General features: G+C 38.1%; 1 protein-coding gene across 1 annotated transcript in view; it reads left to right on the forward strand.

The window, feature by feature from the left end:
* TMIGD1 (transmembrane and immunoglobulin domain containing 1) overlaps positions 1-23,762 on the forward strand; it is a 131,147-nt gene that overhangs the window by 75,763 nt on the left and 31,622 nt on the right. The window contains exon 4 of the mRNA XM_044055435.1: positions 4,143-4,246. Coding sequence (XP_043911370.1) covers positions 4,143-4,246 — 104 coding nt within the window. The remainder of the gene's footprint in view (positions 1-4,142; positions 4,247-23,762) is intronic.

Here is a 23,762-nt window from a genome sequence, read left to right on the forward strand (position 1 = left end):
AACCAAACTGAATAAGTGCAAAACGAAAAACTAATATAACAAAATGCTGAAAAGCCACAGTTCCATCATGCTCACTTCTCACTATAAAAATAAAATAATGTTTCTTTACTGTTCTTAACAAGCAGAGTGACTCGTGTTTATAATTAAAATAAACAGATGTAATTTAGCACTTTTGCCTTTTATTTTCAAAAACTTCTTCAGCAATAAATTAAAAAAAAACATTCATTTCTGCCTTTTAAAACTTCAAAAACTACTATGTCACAGCCAAACCCCTCAAACTAACCAATCCAAATCCACAACTACTATTTATTCAAAAAATATTAAACAAACATACACTCATTGCCTAAGACACTTAAAATGTGTGTATACATATAGTATCAAACAGCCTTTAAAAGTAAATAAATCAATAATCACAAATCTCCCTAGGAATTTTTACTTCCTGATCAATGATTTTAGTTTCAAAAGGGGAAGATAGATATCATATCATTAAGACCGGGCCATACAGATGTGTTTAAAAACCTACCAATACACTTCTCGCTTCTCCAACAAAAGTGGCCACAGCCCTCCCCATTCATTTTTTTCTGTACTTGTTCAATTACAGTGTATTTGAAAGTGTGATCAGGATAGTCTTTTAGGTACTGAACCAAAGCACTAGTGTCCCGCAGGTATTTAATATCACCGTTGTGTTCCAAAATGCTGTCCCTAAATATATGCTGGGGTTTTACAACATAAAACACGGGACAGGCTCCACAAAAAGCCACATAAATTACTCCCATTGTAAAACAATCATATCTTCCTTGGATGGAAAACCACATGTTATTGATAGAAAGTTCTAGTCACCTAAAAAACTATCCTGATCACACTTTCAAAAAACCTGTAACTGAACAAGTACAGAAAAATGAATGGGGAGGGCCGTGGCCACTTTTGTATGAGAAGGAAGAATTGTATTGGCATTTTTTTTTTAAATTCATCATGTGTGACCCGGCCTTGTCTTTATGGATCTTAGGGATCCTGAAAATATGTGGAACCACAGACTTTAACTTCTAAAAATTCATATGTGTTCTTATCAATGTCCTGATTCAAATAACATTCAGATAAAAAAGAATCAACTTTCCCTAAAGAACAAACACTTCATTCTTCAAAACCGCACTGCAATTCTCATCATCATATAGTATGTTTGACATTTTTGCACTGTAAGTAACCAAATCCATAATGACAACGCCACTGCACTTGTCAAGTTTCATAATGTGTTTACTGTTGTCATTAGATAGATTTCTTAGCAGATCCCATTCACTCAACATATAATATCTTTTCTTATTTTTGTTCTTGCATTGAGGTATAGTATGTATTTGTGGCTCAAACATATTTAAAATAGGTGCAACAGGTGGGTTGCATATATTACATCTCAGTAGCAATGATCTGTCCCAGTTCCTCAAATAAACTTTCTAATAAATATCTTAAACTCAATAACAGTTTGACTGATGTCAGCCCTTTGTGCAGGAAAAAAGGGCAATACCTTTTTAAACAATTCTCTGTGAACATTAGTTAAGACCATATCACAAAAACTGTTTATTTCATAGTTTACATTACTGTTGTCTGAATGGGCATTTTTAATAGATTTAACACAAACATCTGCCCTTTATGGTTTGTGAAAATTACCAATGTTCCATGTCCATTGTTCAGTCTGATTGTTCTTTTATCTATAATGCCCCATATTGCAATTTGGAATGAAGTGTTTTTTCTGTGCTATTCTTTCTGACTCCTCAGTTGTGGTTCCTGTAAAAAATCTTTTTTTAAAAGAAATATCCTTTAACATATCCAATGTATCTAGTCTTTCACCTTGTTTATTGACCATTTTGCTGTGTAAATTAGTATGTGCTGAGTCAAGTTATTGTTTGTTTGCCCTCTAATCGGATAGCTAGCCAAACTATCTATAACCCTTGGATAGAAGATGTGCCATGATTCACATGCTGTTTCCTGTTTTTTTCTAACTTTTTAAGTTTCAGCTTCTGAATAATATGAATGTGATCCTTCAATTTAATGAACATATCATCATAATCAGATTTGTATGAAAGAAAAACCAAATCATTATGTTCTTATTCATATCTTCAAACTCTAGTCATATTTTGTTCAGGGTTTTGTTGTTGGCACTGAATAACACTTTTCCTATCTGGTCAAAAAAGACAGTTAACTCATCGTACAACATACTGTCAGTTGTAGCACTGCTAGGAAATTAAACAATTTTCAACCCCTTAGGAACTATACACTGACCAAGACTTTCTTTAACAAGTATGTCATCCATTTGTAAAGCTTTAAATTTGAATAAATTATTCTTAAAAAAGCTTGTAGTTGATTGCTTAATGTTCCTGTATTCACCTCTGCATTGACTGATTCAAAAGTTAGTGTCACATCCAAGATTTAAAAAAAATCTTGTTGTAAATCCACACTGCTGGTAAAATTGCTGTTATTCTGGTTTCTTTTTGAACTAGGTGGTTATTACCTTTGAGCTGACCACTTCTGCACATGTTCTATCTTTACTTGAGGTTTGACTGATGGTATTAGATAGGACACAAGTCAGGGCAGTTTGTCAGAAGATGTAGCATTTATTAAAGAGGTTGAAGTATTGAAAAATGTTTTTGTATAGACAATACCCCAAGAAATTGGTCGACTCTTTAAAAGGTAAGGTAAAAGAAAAAAGGAAAACATCTTTTTTGCCAATCTTGAAGGGCCTTGTCACGATAAATAATTCAAGGGCTACCGTACATCATGCCTTGCTTCTTATATAGGAAAACTGACAACAGTTTAAAAAAGTGTATATACCAACATGATTATGTAATCAGTAAAAAGGACTTGGTGAATGTCTTAGCAAAACATGGTAATAAATGTCAGAATGGTAATAGGTTTATACTCTTTGTATTGAAGAAAGTATGCCAAAATGAAAGAAGTGGCGACTGAAAAGTTTTTTATTAAATCGTGAATTGCACTGGCAATTATAGTTGGAATCAGACAAACCTCCAAGCCTGAATGACAACATTTCTGTTAGCATTTTAAAAGATAAGTATGCAACAATAGTTAATGTTGATAGGTGTATCATGAGACAGGTGATCGGTATGTTTTATTACTTATTCAGCAACAGAGGCTGTTTGTTTATTCTGATGAAGTCTTATTTCTTTAACGACAAAAGCGCTGAGTAAATTATTTTATTGATCTTTTTCATGGGTTGCCTAGAGTGTCTTTAATTTTGATTTCATTATTTCTGACACTTTGGTTTGAACCAGGATTATTTTGATTTTTGTTTTACTTATGTAAACAACTTATGGTGTAGTTACATTGATTTCTGAAGTATTTTCCTAAATATTTTGACAGTCATTAAAGCAAGTATTTTCACAATAATGTGCTAAGAAGAATAATAGTGGTATGTAAACAAGTGACACATTGAAAAATGCAAGTGTTAGGTTTACCTGGGTAACTCTAACTTCACTCAGAAAACATTTGTCTGACACACTGAAATGAATGAACACCATTACGTTAATATTAATACCAGGGTTGCATCAGGGGGAAATGTTTGCAACTTGTTTGGGATTTAAATAAAAACATCAAAATCACACCTTACAAGTGATGGGTATAGATTTTCTTAATTAAATTAAATGCAATAAGAGTCAATCATAAGCCATTATTTATTCAATTAGTTAAGTCAACTTATGGCACCTATTTTATGTTGAGAGCCGCCATTTTGGTTTGCCCTATATGGATTTCAGTCTTTTAATTGTCAACCAAATGCTTGTCTACCTGTTCAAAACATATCTTTAGAGACATGAGTTTAATTATTACAACATCTATCTGCATATTATTTAAATCTTAGAATATCACTTACTGAGACCACACCTCCAAGTTTTTATCTTTGAAAGCGCATGCTTATATGTTCCTGGTTTTACAATAACAAAGAATAAATGGCATGAATGAATTAATGACATCTGATCAGTTAACTGGTGCAAGCTATTCACAATCATTAGCGTGGACATGACAGATGAAATCAAAAGTTTATGTTATGTTGCATCTCACTCATAAAAATGTCTATAGGAGATAGAAGAACCAACCCTCTTGATGGAAGCTGTGTATAACAACCTATTCTCTATTTCCAGACAAAGTTTCAGCCTTTCCATTTGAACCCCTCATCGCTGGCATAGTAGTGGTCATTATAACACTGGTATTTGGAATAGTTTCACGGAGAAAGAGGATTGCAAAGGTGGGTGTTTGTTTTTTTCATAACAGTGTTTTTACTGAAGAAAATTAAAATGATTGCATGCACCAAATCAGTCTGGCATCCTCATGCTTGGTTTTGTAAGAGCACGACCATTTCTGAGATATGGGGAGGTGTCCTAAGAAGCTGTCATCACTTACACCATCACTGGATTTTAAGTAGCAGTATTTCAACTTTGACTTTTTCATTAGTGGTACAACTGACTAGACTTGTCAGATTGCTCATTACAACAGTTGTAACAGCACTACAGTCTATGAATCATAAGTAGTTCAGAAAAAATATGTTTCCTAACCCAAACGCAATTGCTTGTTGTTTAAAATGGTAATGATTTTTGTTTATTCTGTATCACTGGTATTTAAGACCAGCTCTGATTTGCTGTCATCTCATCTTCTCTGTTTGGTAGTACAGATGGTCTGCCAACTGCTGCAGAACAATACACAATGTAGGTAGAAAGATTTACTCAGTGCAAACCTTGTAGTTTTCAAGTAGATTGATAGGAAGCATGTCAGCTCATCAAAGGTAGCTTTGGTGAACATTAAATGGTAAGTTTGCAGAAACTACATTCATCAACAGTGGAGTTTGACTTTTTCTCCACCGTTGTGCTACACCATTTTAGGTATATATATATATATATATATATATATATATATATATATATATATATATATATATATACATATATATATATATATATATATATATATATATATATATATATATATATATATATATATATACATATATATATATATAATTTCAGGGGGTATCCCATGCAAAAAAAAAAAAAAAAACCTTTCCTAGAAATGTTTGCTATAGACAGTTTCAGGAAACACTTTTCAATATTTTTACATTCGCTAAAACTGCATTCTTTGAGTTGCCATGACCCCAGTATAATGTTACTTTGTTGGGCCAAAATCAATGGTTAAGACAGTTGTGCAGCATATAAGATGGCTAACAGGGCAATCATAATTTCTACGTAGAATATAGCTAGTAATATTTATAACAGAACAGTGTGATTTGCTTACATTTATTTTACTTTGGAGGTGGGTCTTTACCCTTTGTCCTTTCTGTTCCTGTCTAATGCTAGTACTAAATTAAGATATCTCACCTAAATCTAAAAAGTATTCTATAAAACAAGGAATTGAGTGACTATAGTGAACAAATATACAGTAAGTCAGGATTCATAACACAGGATGTGTAACTGTGCCATGTTTACTTGAAATGTTCATAATTACCAGAATGTACATTCATTGTTCATCCTGTCACTGTGGAATACCATCAAGAGGTTACACAGAGTCTCTGAAACATGCCATTGGTATCCTTCCAAGTTATGCTAATCTATATTTATTTATATTTCTTACCCAAATTGATAGACTGGTCTGAGGACCCTTTTCATCCATGACCTGAGCCCAAAGGCAAGACATTGTACAGATGAATTAATGACATCTGATCAGTTAACTGGTGCAAACTATTCACAGTCATTAGCCTGGACATGACAGATGAAATCAAAAGTTTATGTTGTGGTGCATCTCACCCATAAAAATGTCTACAGAAGACATTTTACAAAACTTGATGGCCCTCTATGATCATACATAAAAAGAAACATTGCTAACATACAACTGGTAAATGCATACTCAACTTATGCAAAGTAGCATAGTATAAAAGTAATATTGTATAAAGGGAGACACTTTAATATACCACCGCTATAGAGTCCTGAAAAAAAAAACATATTATAGAAAACATAGGATGCCCAGGTAGTTTATTGTGATACTGCAGCTTTGAAAGACCAGCTTGTAAATGAGTGCTGCTAGTAGGAAAGCTGACTAAACAGCTGCAGGTAGGTATTTGCCTCTTTAAAGTGTAGTGCAGTGATATCTGAATCAAGGAGATATTACAAGTTGCCTGAGAATAGTGCTGGCAGAAGTAACAACCGCTATTAAGGCAATGTTACCTGCGTAAGAATGCAGCTGATATTAGGCGGTTCACAGGGGAGATCGTTTATGCACAGGACAAAGAGCAGTGACCCTGAAGCAGAGCCTTGAGGAACCACTTTATGTATGAGTATATCTGAAGAAGTTTTCATTAAGAAGACGAAAGCCCTTATCTTTTACTTGTTTTTATCAGCATTTCAATATTAACACAACCTTTTTATTGTGAATTGTGGCTCCAGGGGTACTGTGTCCATACTTTTGAACTACATATGTATGAGTATATTAGGGGTTACTAAGATTACACCTCAACACACTCACACCTCTCTGCCATGAGTGAGAACTTTCCAGAAAAGTCACACACAGTCAGAATAATTCCTATAAGATTGCTGGTATACTGAATGACCGGGAACTCTGCCTGTTAATCAGTTATCTTCTCCCTTATATCTTTGCACCCATCCTCTTTAGATAGCTGAATCTCAGTTAATGCATTTCACAATCTCATACTCTGCATACTGAAATCTTTGCGCTACAGATATAGAGAAATTCCTTAACCTTAGAAAATTTGACTGATCTAGCAGGTGTTGTAAATGCTAATTAAAAATACAGGCCAAAAGACAATTTTTATGCTCCTTTTGAAGCATATTTTTTTCAAAGATTTTCATTAGTCATATCATCCATGACAGCAAACTTTACTTTCAAAATCTCTTTGATGTTCAGTGACATTTGAGAAGATGAAGTATCAGCTTTTTCTACTTGAGGATATTGAAATATTCACTTACAAGTTGTAAAGTCAGCCCTTAGTAAGATACAAGTCATTTAGCTTTGTTGAGCTTAGCAAGTTGTATTTGATGGAAACATTTTTCCTTTAAAATTGTACTTTCTGTGCCTTTTTCAATGGCTGTTTTCATATATTTCATATCGTAAACTCACTGAACCTGACTGACCCCTGAGATGGTCATTTTGGAGAGGAGATCTTGAACTACATAGTGAGGGGGAGGCTTTGCCCCTACACAAAACGTGTTATTGGCATGTATTTTGTGTTGGGGCAAATGTCATTTCAACTAACTGTGAAACTGCACTTGACGTTTGAGATATCATTTATTTGCCCATTAACAAGTTGTAATAATTATTTTCACATCCACATGCATATAGAAATATGTGATGTAAATGTGTAGAGTGTATAATATTATGCTGATGAAGCTGACAGGAACATTTGGAGTTCAGCAAACATAAAAATGAAGACAAAAGCAGGTAAGTTACTGGGGCTGTACTAAACAGTGAAAGCAAACTGAAACACATATAATCCTGTCATATAGACAATTTTCTTTTTGCAGAAAGGAAATAATATGTTAGGGATGTGAAAGGTGTAGTTTATTTGTTTATTATTTATTTATTGACATTTGATTACTAGGAAAGTCCAACTGGGTGGGTACCCATTTTCAGCAGAGGCCAGGGGAGAAAAGCTCCATAGCATTACAAAACTTTGACTCAAGATGCCTACTCCACCTATATGGACCTCTTCGACTCTATCAAAATTCAACCCTTTATGCTGATCCTGGGTGACTATCCAACCATAGATTGGAAGAAAAAAAACATAGATTATTAATAAGGAGAAATTAATCGTAGGCACTAAACAGCCTATAATTGCAAAGTACCTTGCTAAGGCAAGGGAAAACAGCTCCTGTACTTTACAAAAAAAGCACCAAACCAGGCATGTCCAAGGGTCAGCTTCCGGTGATTTCTCCTGTCCACCTTGTGAATCTGGGCATACTGGGGCAATGCAGCAATTGCCTCGTGTACACAGACAAACCTCTCCTCCTACCACCCAACACTACAACCTGTGAGAGATGCACTTACATAGCCAAACTAGAAGCAAAGCTCTCTCCACCCAAGATTGTGCTAGACAGTCAAGAGAAGAAGGTTAACACCCGCACTACACCTCAAGCAAAACATAGCCCTTCTAAACCCACACCACCAACACACACACATAGAAACATTAAATCCACATATGCAGAGGCCCTTAACTGTAACCTGCCCAAGCAACAAGGACCTCTGAAGCTGAAACGCAAACAAACACCAATCGCAACCAAAGTGTCACATAGCTCACAACACCAGTGTGCCACCCAGCAACAGCCCCTAAGGCAAGGCAACATACCTAACACTTTAGTCATAGGTGACTTTATAGTCAGGCACACTGATGTCCCACTCGCCAAGCTGAACAAGGAGAAAATTGCAGTCAGCTGCCTGTCAGGTGCCAGGATCCACCACATAACGCATGCACTCAAGTCACTCCACAAGTACAAATATTACATTGTCCGTGTTGGAGTGAATGACTTGAGACGTACCTCCCTGGACTACATGAAAAGAGACATGGAGGAGCTCTTGGATCATGTGGCCCAGGCAGGTATGACCCTAGCCCTGAGTAGCATACTGCCTTCGCCCAGAATGATACCACAATATAAGGACAAAATGGTTGACTTCAACAATTAGCTAAGCTTCTGGTGTCATTCAAAGGGGATCCAGTATCTGTCGGCCTGGGATGACATGATCGACAGACCATGATGCCTTGCCAAAGATGGTTTGCACTTGTCACCCCTGGAATTTAGGTTACTGGCTAAGGCTCTTGCCACCCCTATAGTGCCTTTTTTAGGCAAAGTTCAAAGGACAAAACCACCACCATAACAGGTACAAGCATGCAAATTCTGAAGGTAATGCTACTCAATGCTAGAAGTCTAAACCTCAAAATGCACTCTCTCAAGGCACTCCTAAAAATGGAGAACATTGATATCTGTGCAGTAACTGAGATCTGGTTCAAGGCTCCAGAGAGCACCCCTGCAATACCAGGCTTCAACTCTTACCACACTTTTCGGCCACCAAACCAGGACCAAAATACTAAAGGTGGAGGAGTGTCCATATTCACCAAGGATAATCACACCACCAGGCTAGTTGCTCAACATAATGTGGCTGAAATTCTCCAGGTGTAACTAACAGTAGGTAAGACTTCAATCTAAATTGCAGCTTGCTACAGATCCCTCACCATGCCCCAAGATTCTTACTACACCTTTCTAAATATAATGGAAAATATTAAGATACAACCAAACACCCTAATACTGGGTAATTTCAACTACCCTGCCATTAACTGGGAAAACTACTCGTGTACCAACACCTTTGCCCAACGGTTCTTGGAATTCATAAACTCCAACGCCCTGGATCAACTAATCCATAGTCCCACCAGGGGCTCCAGTATCCTAGATCTGGTCATTACCAATATGGGAAATCGATGCTCCACACCTATGGTCACCTCCTCATTGGTCAGGTCTGACCATAAGCTAATCACCCTTAACATCCACATCCCACCCTAACCCCCCAGTAAGGAAACCTCCATAAAAACCAAAGCCGACTTCATGCTACTCAAGTCAGAAGTGACAAACTTCATGACACCCATGCAGACAGGAACTGAAAGTTAGATTGCTGAATCCTACACTAAGGCACTGTATGAGCACGGATCTATATTATAACATCGAAGTCTAAAAACATTGAATGTTATAATATCGACCCCATTTAATCGAAACACCAGAAAACCGAACAGTCAGAATAGCAATTTTTTCTCAGGGAAAAAAATTTGCTGTTCCGACAAACATACACACAACTCAAGCACACCAAAATAAATAATCCACACACATACACTTCACGAAACCCTACAGTAAACCAGACATACACCACTAGCTACCCACTTACCTTAACCCAACCCTAACCCTAAGGTCTCTAACTATTGCACACTCACCTTACCCACTCCCTAACCCTAACTCACCTACCCCACCCTAACCCTCACGTTCACACAATCGCACATTTACCTGACCCACACCCTAACCCTAACTGACTTAACCTGCCCCTAACCCTAAAGTCTGTCACTACCGCACACTCACCTCACCCGCGCCCTAACCCTAAAGTCCCTAACTACCGCACACTCACCTCAACCCAGTCCGTTCGCTCACTTAGCTTAACCCGGTCCGTAACCATCGCACCACACTTACCTGAACCCAATCCATAACCTCCGTTTGCTCACTTCCCTAAACCCGGTCCGTAACCATCGCACCACGTTGCTGTTAATAGCGAAGCCACGGACCACTGAAATCTTACCCTAGGTAAAATTTTGATGTTCCGAGGCTTCGCCTTTCTCAGCTTTCACACTAAAGGGTTTGATATTATAACATTCAAAGTATTTGAACTTCGATGTTATAATATAGACCCATGAGCACATCCACTCATGCATGAATCGTGCCATCCCAAACAGAACCAAGATGCTCTCCTCCAAAAAAAGGAAGCCAATCTGATGGTCCCCTGCCATAAACAAACTTTATAACAAAAGGAAGAAACTGTTGCAGAAAAGAGGAAAATCCCAGGATGCAAAAAACTCCCTTACCAGCCTCAGTAAGAAGCTGAGATCCCTCATAAAATCCTGCAAAGCTAGTTACGAAAATAAAATTGCCAAAGATTCCAAAGACAACCACAAGGCATTCCATAACTATGTCAAGAATCTAAATGGCAATGCCCAGATCTGCTCTGAGCTACAACAGAATGGCATTAAATATACTGATCCCAAGGATATTGCCAATATCCTGGCAGATCAATTCAGTGCCAACTTCACCCCCCTCTCACCCCCTAAACGGCCCATCTCAATACTGGAAGATTGCCAAATTCCGGTAATAACAGCCACATAGGTAAAAACCGCACTCTCCAAAGCTAAGAATACAGCGTCCATGGGACCAGATGACATCCCAGGCTGTGTACTACATCAACTACAAAATGAACTGGCACCTCACCTAAGTGTCATGTTTAATCATAGCCTCACCTCAGGCTTCGTGCCCACTGAGTGGCACACAGCTACAGTTATCCCACTCCACAAGGGGGGATCCATATTGGATCCCGGGAACTATCGCCCCATCAGTCTGATGAGCCTGATCTGCAAGGCCATGGAACGTATTATCATGGAACTTATAATCAAAGACATTGGCAACCTTCAAACACTGGACCCCACTCAGTTTGGGTTTGTGAAGGGCTGATCTTGTCTTCTGAACCTGACTGACTTCTTTGAATCAGTCTCCAGAGCTGTGGATGAGGGTAAGGTGGTCCACACAGCCTATCTGGACATCACTAAGGCATTTGACACCATCCCCCACTCTGGAATCATAGATACACTTACTAAGCTGGGCATTAATCCCTACGTCACTTGATGGGTTGCCAAATGGCTTACTGATAGAACTCACACTGTAAAAGTAGTCAACTCCAAATCCAGCTCCAGACAAGTAACAAGTGGAGTACCTCAGGCTTCAGTCCTGGGACCACTCTTGTTTGGCATCTACTTCTCTAAAGTAAAGGCCAACACTAAGGGACCCTGGCTAACAAAGTTCAGAGATGACTGCAAACTGAGAGCCATTATTGAATCCCCAAATGATGTGAATACTCTACAAAAGGGTCTTACAGAAACAGATGCTTGGTGTCAGAGCCATGGGCTCAAGCTCATTGCCAAGAAATGTATAGTTATACCCTTTGGGAAAAAACATGTACCCGTGAATTACCACATAGGTGGCAGTACACTAAACACCAAAAGTGATAAGAAACTTAAGGACACAGGTAGACAGTGGTCTCACCTTCGATAACCACATCACCACAATAGTCAGGAAATCCTTCTATGTGGCACACCTCATTACTAAGGGCTTTTCATCCAGAAAAAAGGAGGTCATTGTCCCACTGTACTCATCCCTCATTAGACCCATTATAGAATACAATGCCCCCATTTGGTATATACCTCTCAATACATCTGCAAAAACTGGAAAGGCCACAGAAATACCTCACTAAAAGAATCACAGGCCTAAAGCAGATGCCCTACTCTGACCACCTTAAAAAACTCCAGCTATACTCTGTCGCATATCGTCTACTCAGAGGCGATCTCTGCTTAACATACAAGACCATGTCAAACCCAGACCTGTTGGACATGCTACACTTAAAGAAATCCCAATCCCTCAGAGCCACATGCTCCAGGGATCTAAACCTTGTTATCACAATAAACAAAACATGCTGGAGGGATAGGTTCCTAACCCAGAGACTCCCCACACTCTGGAATAGACTGCCCATACATGTCAAGCAGAGTGCCTCTTTGGCCCTCTTCAAAAGGAACCTTGATGATTGAATGGGAGAAAGGAAATTCACCCCAGGGATCACGTCAGTTGCCCTGCTAGACAGGGGTCCAGGGAAGTAAATAGTGTGGGAAGAAATAGCCAGGGAATTGTTATGGCTAGGCTTATATAGGCCTTAGGGCCTATAGCCTAGTACCAGCCCATGAACCTACCTATGAACCTATGAAATACACATGCCAAAACACAAATGCCTATAAATTCCTTGATTTTTGTCAATGCAAATGCCTTGGACCATCTGGTCAACACCCCCACAAGAAGTGAAAATATCTTGGATTTGGTATTAACCAACATGACTAAACACTGCAGCATCCCTACAGAGTCATCATTCCTGGTATGATCCAACCACAAAGTGGCCACTTTCAAAGTCACCTTCTCCCCCGACCCCGACCCCCCCCAGCTAGGGTCAAGCAAAAAAACTTCTCCAAAGCTGATTACAACCTCCTGAGGGAAGGCATAAACAGCTTCACAGCCCCCACCCCTCCATAGGAACTAGCACATATGTCCAAACCTACACCAAAGTACTATACGAGCATTTATATAGTTGCATGGAATCAGGAATACCAGACAGGACAAAATCATCCTCCTCAAGGAAGAGTAAACCTGTCTGGTGGACATCTGCAATAAATAAACTCTATAATAAAAGGAAAAATTGCCATCCAGGACCAAGAATGAGCAGGTGCCTAACTGGAAGCAATCAATCTCTTCTTAGCCTGAACAAGTAATTAAGATCACTAGTGAAATCATCCATAGCAAAATTCAAGTGCAAACTGGCAACATCTACTAAAGACAATCATAAGGCCTTCTTCACGTATGTTTACAATCTCAAAAGAAGCACCCAGATCTGCACAGAACTGGTGGTCAAGGACATCACATACACAAATGCCGTGGATATAGCCAACCTTCTGGCAGACCGGTTCACTGAAAACTTCACCCCTCTGTCCCCCCATCAGTAAATCAGGATATGCCCCCCTCCCCTTATCTCTAGGTAGCAAGTCATCACTGCCATCTCAAAGGCAAAAAATACAGCCTCCATGGGACCCAATAACATCCCAGACTGCATCTTACATGAACTCAAGCATGAACTTGCAGCAACATTCGGCACCCTATTCAACCAAAGCCTGAATACCAGCTTCATCCCAGCCAAGTGGAGGACAGACACTGTCATCCCTTTGCACAAAAGTGGAGCATCCACCTATCCAGGAAATTATAGACCCAGTATCCTAACTAGCCTGATCTGCAAGGTCATTGAGTGGATTATCATGGACCTCATTAACAAGGGCATTGGCAACCTCCATACACTCAATCCTACAAAGTTTGGTTTCATCAAAGGGAGATTATGCCTGTTAAATTTGGTTGACTTCTTTGAAACAGTTACCAAAGCTATGGATGAGGGAAAGACAGTGCACACCGCCTACCTTGACCTGGTCAAAGCCTTTGATACTATTGCCCACTTGGGTATAAAAGATAAACTCTCTCAATTAGGCATCAATCCATATGTTACCAGATGGGTAGCAAACTGTCTCACTGATAGAACTCACCTAGCCAAATAAGGGGAAACCATCTCAAGCAGTAGACCTGTAACATTTGGTGTACCCCAGGGATCAGTCTTGGTGTCTCTGTTGTTTGGGATATACTTTTCTGAGGTGCATGCCAAAACCAGTGGGCTATGGCTGACCAAGTTTATAGATGACTGCAAGCTGGGTGCGGTCATCAATTCCCCTAACGATTTGGACATCCTCCAAGAGGGAGAAACATGGCCTCAAACTGAATGACAAAAAGTGCATCATCATCCCCTTTGGGGAGAGTGACATCCTTACAAATTATCACATTAATAACAGGGTCCTAAGCACACAATCAGTCATGAGGGACTTAGTTAGCTGTCAACCTGGGTGCCTAACTTTCGACCACTATATTGCCTCCATTGTACGGAAAGCTTTCTGCATGGCTCACCTCATTAGTAAGGGTATCTCATCCAAGGACAAGGTGGTCATAACATCCCTGTATTCTTTCTTTATAAGATCCACTATTGAGTACAATGCCCCTTTCAGCATGTACCTCACAAAGCACATGCAGCAGCTGGAGAGACCACAGAGGTTCCTCACCGCGAGAATCCAGGGCCTCAAACACCTACCCTACACAGACAGGCTAAAAGTCGTGTCCCTCTATTCAGTCTCATACAGACTACTCAGAGGTAACCTCTGTTGGGCATAAAAAGCAATCTCAAACCCCGCCTTGATGGGACTGCTATCCACAAGTCAAGCTCTACTTGAGTAAACCGCACGCACGACCTCAACCTGGTTTGTGACATCAATAGGACTTACTGGCAGGACAGATTTTTGCCCCAGAAACTCCACCTTTTATGGACTAGACTCCCTCTCCACGTCAAGCAGAGTACCTCATTAACCCTTTTTAAGTGTAACCTGGATAAGTGGATGGGGAACAGAAAATATACCCCTGGGATTCCACCTGTGTCCCTGCTGGACAGTGGCATCATGTACTGACTTGTTGGAACATGGGCTAAATGCTTGGCTAGGCTTGTAAGGGGCTCAGGACCACTAGCCTAGTAACTTCCTATGATCCTATAAAAACATTTTAAGATCAGTAATTTAGCGAACTTCAAAACTAATACAAAAATGTCTACTGTTTAAATATTTACACCAAATTAGACATAATGTGAAAAACATTGGTTAAGCATATACATAACTTATATGACAATGATGTAATATTTAGAGAAGTTTTAGCCAGTTTATAGAGAAATTAAAGGTAAGTTAGTATAATAGAAACAGGAATTGCAATATGAAATGAGAGAAAAAAACGTGGTTATGACATATTCAGAAAGAGAGTCATAGGAGAGCTATTGATTGAAGTAAGGAAGAGAAAGGAAGTGTAGTTTAAGAAGAGGTACTTGCTCATATTTAGGGATATAGTTTATCCTGGGGTTGAGCAAGAATTGAGTCAGATTTTAGCTAGGAAGTCTTTCAGAATGGTTTTAAAGGACTGGATGGAGGGTATTGATCTGATGGATACAGGTAAGGACCTTAGCAACATAGTATAAGTACAGACCATGCCCAGAAGATTTGATATGTCTGTGAACAGAGAGGAGTTTTTCATCACTGGATCATAATGACCGATTGGGAACATAGTTGTGTAGAATGGTATTTAATGCTGGACAAGCAGATGGATGCTGCTTAATCTTATGGGTGGCAAGAAGGTGTGTGTGTGTGTGTGTGTGTGTGTGTGTGTGTGTGTGTGTGTGTGTGTGTGTGTGTGTGTGTGTGTGTGTGTGTGTGTGTGTGTGTGTGTGTGTGTGTGTGTGTGTGTGTGTATATATAATATATATATATATATATATATATATATATATTATATATATATATATATATATATATATATATATATATATATATATGTATATATATTAGTTGATGGGGTAGTAGTTCTAACTAATTTAGGCTTTTTAATGCTATACAATGGTGGATTTCTGAAGGGGCATTTGCTGTAAATTTAGCCACTTAGTTCTTCTTTAAAGGCCTCCTTGAGAATGCTAAGAGTAATCTGTTGAGGGAGCATCAGTTCTGAATGTTACACAACCCTAGATGGCAGTGTAGGTGAAAACCTTCCTTCTCAGGAGAAGTCAGTGGTGCTTCTGGACTGACTGAGACAAGTCCAGGCAGCCTAATCCATTACCTACCCTGACAGTCATATGGCTTAATGACATTCATTCATAGTCTAATCACATTTAGGCCTTGCTTGTTAACTATAGCTTATGTGATGTCCACAAGAGTGTCATGCATTACTTACTTATAAATTGGCAGAGCAGAGAAAGTCATAAAGAACAATAATATCATATATATCAAAATATGAATAAAGTAAAACACGATATGTTTCAGAAAGTATAATACTTCATGATAAAAGGAAATGGAGTGAGGCTATAAGGGAGCTCAGTATGAGTAACCACTAGGGTTGCCAGCTGTCTGGTTTTTGACCGGACTGTCCATTTTTCTGACAAATTGTCCGGTTAACAAATATCATTCAAAACTGGACATGTGAAGTCCGGGTTTTGTGCCACCGATGCCGTGAGAGCGAGCACCCTCCCACTTTTACAGCTGCAGCAGCAGGTTGATTGTAGTATTAGTGCCGTCTTCTCATTTAAGTTACAAGAATCATGCATGCGTGCTTACAACACCACCAGCGTGGAAATCTAATTGCGCGTAAATTTTAAGCTGGCAGTTCCGTGAAGAGGGGTCTTCTACTTAAAAACGTTCATCTATGTAAAATGGTATGAGAGACGTTATCAAACAGGGGTGCACATATTTCATTATCCAAATTGTCAACATCAAATAAATGATCTGGAGGCACAAACAGTGATAGGTCAGTGTTCCTTTCTATACTCTTACTCAATGACTGTTCGAGACTAAGATTGGGTAGTCATTTGCATATACACACATTTATGGTATAAACAGTTGTGCTTTAACTTCCTTATGAATGTTTTCTTACTTAATTTTTGATCATGTATCACTTACCTGGTTCTTAAAGTTCCTAGAAACTTTGTGGCAGTGGTCTGCTTTACTGATCCCGAGTTAGCCCTACTAACAGAGAAATTCCAGTTTGTGCTTTCTTTGTTGCAGTCTGAATTCTAACGATATTGCTGCTGTGAATATGTAGACTTGATCTTATTTTTTTCTTTTGTTAACGGGGGTATAGCACTGATCAAAAGTTGACCATTTTCAGTTTCAGCCTAGGATGCAGTACACCATAAGAATACACATTGCATTACAAATTTACAGACAAAGGAGACAGTATATATACACGTACCATGAGATTCAAAAATACAAACATTTGTTAACATTTTGCAGTCATAAACAATGTTAATGAAATGAATGCGATAATTTGAGTAAGACAGTTGGTCAGACAGAGGAGCAGGGTTATGGCAGTAATATTTATATAGCAGATAACCCACAGGTTAGGTCAGGAAGTATGAACTGAGAGGTGTTATCAAAAATATAGTTCTAATTAGTAACTATAAATACTTAATGTCATTTGGTAAAGTTTGAATGTGTACATAGAATGCTTTGCACCTTGTTGCAGTATTCGAACCAGTATTACAGTAAATGAATTTAATGCCAGTAAATCTTTAGTGTGAAAGAGCATCAAGTACAAATGTGTACAGGCATACAGTGTATTTTTTTCACTTTCTTTTAAAAGGAAACAGACTATCGAAGTTTGTAAATCGGCTGATTTACTATGCTTTTTTACAGAAAAGCATAGTAAATCAGCCAAAAGCAGTTAGCAGGAATGAAAAAAGAGGGTGTTCCCCACCGAGTGATGTCATCATGATGTCACAAATTGGGTGGAATGTGGGCGGGAGAGTGTGGGTGTCCGTGGTTACTGGTGACACGAGGGGTGTTGTTTTACTCCGGTTTTAGCCACGACAAAAGGTGGCAACCCTAGTAACCACTGAAAGAAGAATGGTACGTATATAAAATATATTTTTGGTAGATATTTGCACACACTGACTGACAGTCATACAGACACACACACACACATACACATTCCCCAGGATTCAATAATGCCTACACTAAGTGTATACCATTCTGAGTGAACAGACAACACAGACATAACTCATACCTTATTCCTTCTAATTGTAGTTTTCCTGCTGTTATTGTTGCAGCTAAAAATATTGACAGGGATTCATAAAGATTACCACAAAGTGTAGATTACATGTACGATTAGTGTAATCTTTCTGCGTGACTAAAAAGCACAAAAAATGTGATAAGAATGTACTTAAATACATATCTTGTACACTTAATAGTACACTTAGTGTAGGCTTTATTGAATTTGGCACACTAGCTATATCTACTCTAATGTATAATGTGTGTGTGTGTGTGTGTGTGTGTGTGTGTGTATGTATATATATATATATCTATATATATATATATATATATATATATATATATATATATATATATATATATATATATAGCAATAGCTGTTGAGGATACATAACCGGACATTCATTATGGACAAATTAGTAAGATCACAAATGGCTGATTTAAAACATATTTTAAAAGTTGTAGCTAGAACATGGCTGAACATAAAATTATAAGTGCACTCCCTAGTATCTTGAGAATGTCGACATCTCAGAGTGACCCTAATGCCTACTGGCATGTTAGTTTTTTCAGTAAAATGCTTGTTATTAATGGAATTTGCAACCTCTATATTTAACTTGCATGAAACAATGGCTAAAAACAAGCCTTTATCTAAGTGTGCTTCTGCCAGTAAACAAACAAACAAAAAAAATTAAATTCTGGAGTACTTTGATTTAAATATTCTGTGTTAGGGAACATGGCAAAGTATTGTAGAACTAATGGTAACCCTGTTATATCTGTAAGAAAACTATTTATGTTAGGTTGCAGACTGATAAAGAGCCTGTATCTGACAGTGTGCCTATGGAGTATGACAGTTTGTTTGTGTCTTTCGGCTTTTCCCGGTTAGGGGTCGCCACAGCGGAACTCCGGTCCGCTAATGATTGGTAGTTGATTTTTATGTGCCGAGTTACCAGCCCTGATGCACAACCTTCAACAAAGGTACGCCCATTCACGCATGTCTCCACGCAGAAGATGCTCTAGCTGAGAGTTGAACCGTACAGCGTCTTATACATACACACACACACACATATATATATATATGCATATATATATATATATATATATATATATACATATATATATATATATATATATATATATATATATATATATATATATACATACATATATATATATATATATATATATATATATATATGGTTTCACTTGAAACCGTCGAATTACCAGTTCGTCGAGCCTGACATCATTGAGACGAAAACATCACAAACTGACATCAACGAAAAGTTAATTCATCGAGTTGCAAACCGTCAAGTGTAGAGTACAGAACTGGTTATATTGTTGTATTTCCCAGTACTTTTGAAATTCCCGCTATAGTGACACATTTAAACGCTGTTGTTACTTTAAAAACACAGATCTTAGCTAACCAACATGGTGGAGAACACAACATTTTGCCCTGGAATAATAGGTACTCAAGCTTTGATCTCAAACAATTGTAAATAGTTTATACTGAAGAATCGGTGTGGTATTGGAGTCATTATGTTGATTTTATGTGCTGCTTTTGTCTTCATTATCATGTTCTACATTATGTTTAATTATATTTGGTGGAATACACGTGAAGTATGGAATTGTTATGGTGGCAAGAGTGCAAATACGGGTGAAGATAGTTATATGTGCACATGTTTACTGTTTTGTCACTACACAGGGTGTTGACAGGGTGTTCTGTGTTACTGCCATCGCATATTTCGATGTTTTGATACTGGCATTGTTGTGTGTGGCATTATTTGCAGTTTGTCATGTTTGAGCCCTCGTTTTCGACGGTATGCAACTCGATGAATTAACTTTTCATTGATGTCAGTTTGCGATGTTTTCGTCTCGATGATGTCAGGCTCGACGAACTGGTAATTCGACGGTTTCAAGTGAAACCATATAAATATATATATTTATTTATATTCATATATGGTGGAAGTTGTTTGAAAGAATCACATTTTGCTGAATCCCAATTTACTCAACAAATTTGACTGAAACCACATTTGACTGAATAAAATTGTATAGATGCAGTTATTTACTGTGTGTTTTTCTCCTGTCTCAACTGTTATATGACCATGGAGTTGGTATATTTAAGTAATAAGGGAATGGGGGGCAAAAGCTTCCCCAAGGCGGTGCAAGTGGGGGTTGTTTCCCCTTGCAAAAAGTTTTTAAGGTATATATGTTGCAATAAAGTTTTTCAGTCAACTCTGTTTTGTCATTTGTGATTCACCCCGTCTGCTCTCCCCAAACACATTAATCTGCATCCATTCCAGATGTTCTTAACATAAATGTTTCTTAAATTGCAATACTTGTTTATATACTCACCACCAAGACTGCACCAACATCACCATCTCTATACCCCCAGTGCATTTTTTTGACTGTTCCTTGGTACATACAGTGTTTGCCTGTGTATGCCTGTTTCAGGTATACAGTGTATCCCTTGAATTCGTAATCAGTTATGACAACTGAGATGCCATAATTTGAATTTAATTGTAACCATAGCAAAAATACGTGAAGTAGGGTAAAATAGTAAAAACTAAATATTTGCAGCGCAGCTCATTGAAGCCAGCTTGCACAGTATCAGTCTGTTTTAGAGTATTTGTAGCAGATTATGTAGTCTCTGAACATTTTTGTCACAGTAAACCTAGTTTATAAAAATAGGTAGCCCCTAAAAATCATTATAACCTGCTGAATTCAGGTACTAGCCTTAATATTTTTAATTAACATTATATTGTTTAAAAGATTAAAACATTAACTAAAACTATTTAAAAATACAGTGCAATAAAGTATGATTTATTTATTTAATATTTTTTACATGAGTAGAACACTGATCAAACACTGACCGATTACAGGCTGAGCCCAATTGCATCATAATGTAACAAAACAATATACAGTATACAAATAACAATGGTTTACATTCATGAGTGAACACAGACAGTCTAACAAACCAGATATATTTACAGTTACATAACTGGAATAGAAAAGAGAGAATGCAGTCAAAGCAGTAGTAGAAGTGATGGAGAAAGGGGAAGTAGTTTCTAGGTTACGAAGGTTAATAGAGATTAGTAGGATGAAACAGGAGATTAGACTATGTATGTTCTGGGTTTAGAGCGGTAATGATGTGATAAGCTGAATTACTGTTTAGGATGAGTGAGTTACTCAGGTGGATCACGTATATGGGAGGTAAAGATACTACCAGTTGAGGATATCAATTTATATGACATGTCCTTTAGATGGACAGTTGTATTCAAACTATATTTGTAAATATTGTTTGAACAGTGGGGAGTACTTTGTGTGATCAGTTAGGTCAGGTTTTGGGTCAGTACAGAGAGACAAAGGCTAGTAGAGGGCAGCTAGATAGAAGGGTTTGTAGGCAGGGACCAGATCTGGATTGGCTTCTTAGGTTATACGTTTGAGTGGCGGTAAAACATTTAGAAGACAGAGGATAAGGGGTGTCAGGTTTGAGTATTTTGAACAGTAAGGAGTTAAGAAGAAGAAGATTTGACCTGGCCTGTACTGGAAGACACTTACCCTTTGAAAGAGTAAGGCTGTGGTATTCATTCCATGGCGACTTGGGTATGAATCATCATATTTTATTGGAGAGGATCAGAAAGGTGGTTGTGTTTTTGACAGAGGCTATGAACCATAACCAAGCTGGGCAAAAGAAGGATGCCTTTTCCTATTGCAGCCCATTGCTGGATGTGAGAGGAAATGAGATGTTTTGTTGGTCCAGAAGGGTCAACTGTTCTTCTTGGTTCTATACATTTCTATGCGCTCATGGAAGTTTAGTGATTGGTCTAGCCAGATCCCCAAATATCTAAAAGGGTGCTGGTTTCAATGGGATTGTCACCACAGTTAAGGATATTAAAGGACTGGGAAAATTTAGATAATCTTTTATGGGTGACAAATAGCATGAAAATGGATCTTTTTGGCATAATGCAGTAGTTTATTAGAGTTCAGCCAGTGCTGTAGATGAAGGATGTCCTTCTGAAGTTGAGTTTCAATTGTGTGATGTAAAAGACCAGACCTACAGATGGATATATCGTTTACATAAAAAAGTAGTGGTAAGTGGGGCAGGTCAAGTGATAAAGATTGCGGATATAAGAGGTGCTAGAATGAACATCTCTGGGACTCCAGAGTGAATGATGAAAATGTTGGAAAAAGTAGGTCCTATCTTTACCTGGACTGAAAGCTTGGATACAAAGTCTTGGAGCCATGCAGTGGCATCAAGGCTGATTCCAATGGCTTGCAGATGGAGAAATAGAACTAGATGGTTGACCATGTCAAATGCATGGGTTAAGCCAATGGACAGAGCTCCATTAACATCTCCTTTATCCATTTAGTTCAGATGTTATCAGTCAGGGTCCATAGAGCAGTTACTGTGTTCCTACTATCACAGAATGCATGCTGTTTGATGGAGTGTAGCTGGTATTTTTGTAGCTAAGTGGTAAGTTGATTACATATGATTTCTTTCAAGAATTTTACCAAAGGTAAGTTGGATGGAGATGGGGAGGAAGTGACTACAAGAAGAAGGCCTGGTTTCTTTTGGTATTGATCTGACAAAAGATGATTTCCAAATATTTGGCACAGTATTAGTGATGAGATACAGGTTATAAATGTGCTTCAGTGCATTAATGATGACATTTCTGCAGTAGTGAAAGAACCAAGGGCAGATATTGTCAGATCCAGATGGGGAATCCATACAGAACTGTTTAAGTATGATTGGAATTTGCTTAAAGATAATTTTTGAGAAGTGAAAAGGTAGAATGAAATCAGAGGGTTAGTCTGTGTTTATTGTGTGGCTGCATTGTGTCTAGGTGAGGATATGAGAAGGCTTGAGAATTCTCTGAGGAAGTCTGAAGGTATAAGATTACCAGATGGGTAGGGTATGTATCCCAGACTGGATAATTAATTTGGGGAGGATCTTCCTGTTAATTTGTTGACTTCCTGTCAGAAATTGTAAGGTGAAGGTTAACCTGTCATCATGTGCAGTTATATAGTATAAGCATGTACCAAATGGATTAAGACAAATTGCCTTGACAGATTTTATGTTACATGAGAAGAACAAATTTGAAACTTGTGATAATTGTTGACTTCTCCTTATTTTTTGATCTACTGTTCCTGTTTTCAGTTTTCTTTTGAGTGTATGTGCATTTGAGGTCATTTTCATACAAAATATTCAGAATTAAAACTTGTCTGATACTCAGTCATCCAATAATCAATGCAAATTGGTCCTTTTATGGTCACAGAAATTGCCCATCCCTTCACCATATCACCATATCACAGAATTATCCATTTTCCTATAATAGACATTACAGGACTTTCTTCATCTTCAGCCCCTGCTGAGTTTCTATAACTCACATGCCAGCTGAATTAATTTTCTTTACAAGTCCTTATACATTTTTTTCTAAAATCATTTTTTGGCAAATGTCCTATTACCCCTTTCAGATGCTTGCAGGTACCACAGCTGCAAAATACTCTCTTCTTACCCAGGAGAACAAGCAAATAGTAAGCTCTAAAAAAGCATGTCTTACTTTGATTGCATACACCACAGAATGTGGGCACCTGCTGAAAATGTACTCGTGTGAATTAGATAACTAGATTGTTAATTCTACAATGTTCACAAATGATGTGTGTGCATGTGTGCATGTGTCGTGTGTGTGTGTGTGTGTGTGTGTGTGTGTGTGTGTGTGTGTGTGTGTGTGTGTGTGTGTGTGTGTGTGTGTGTCTCTACCTA

This window comes from Protopterus annectens, chromosome 13.part0, assembly GCF_019279795.1.
Source record: "Protopterus annectens isolate FY-2018-M chromosome 13.part0, PAN1.0, whole genome shotgun sequence".
Lineage (NCBI taxonomy): Eukaryota > Metazoa > Chordata > Ceratodontiformes > Protopteridae > Protopterus > Protopterus annectens.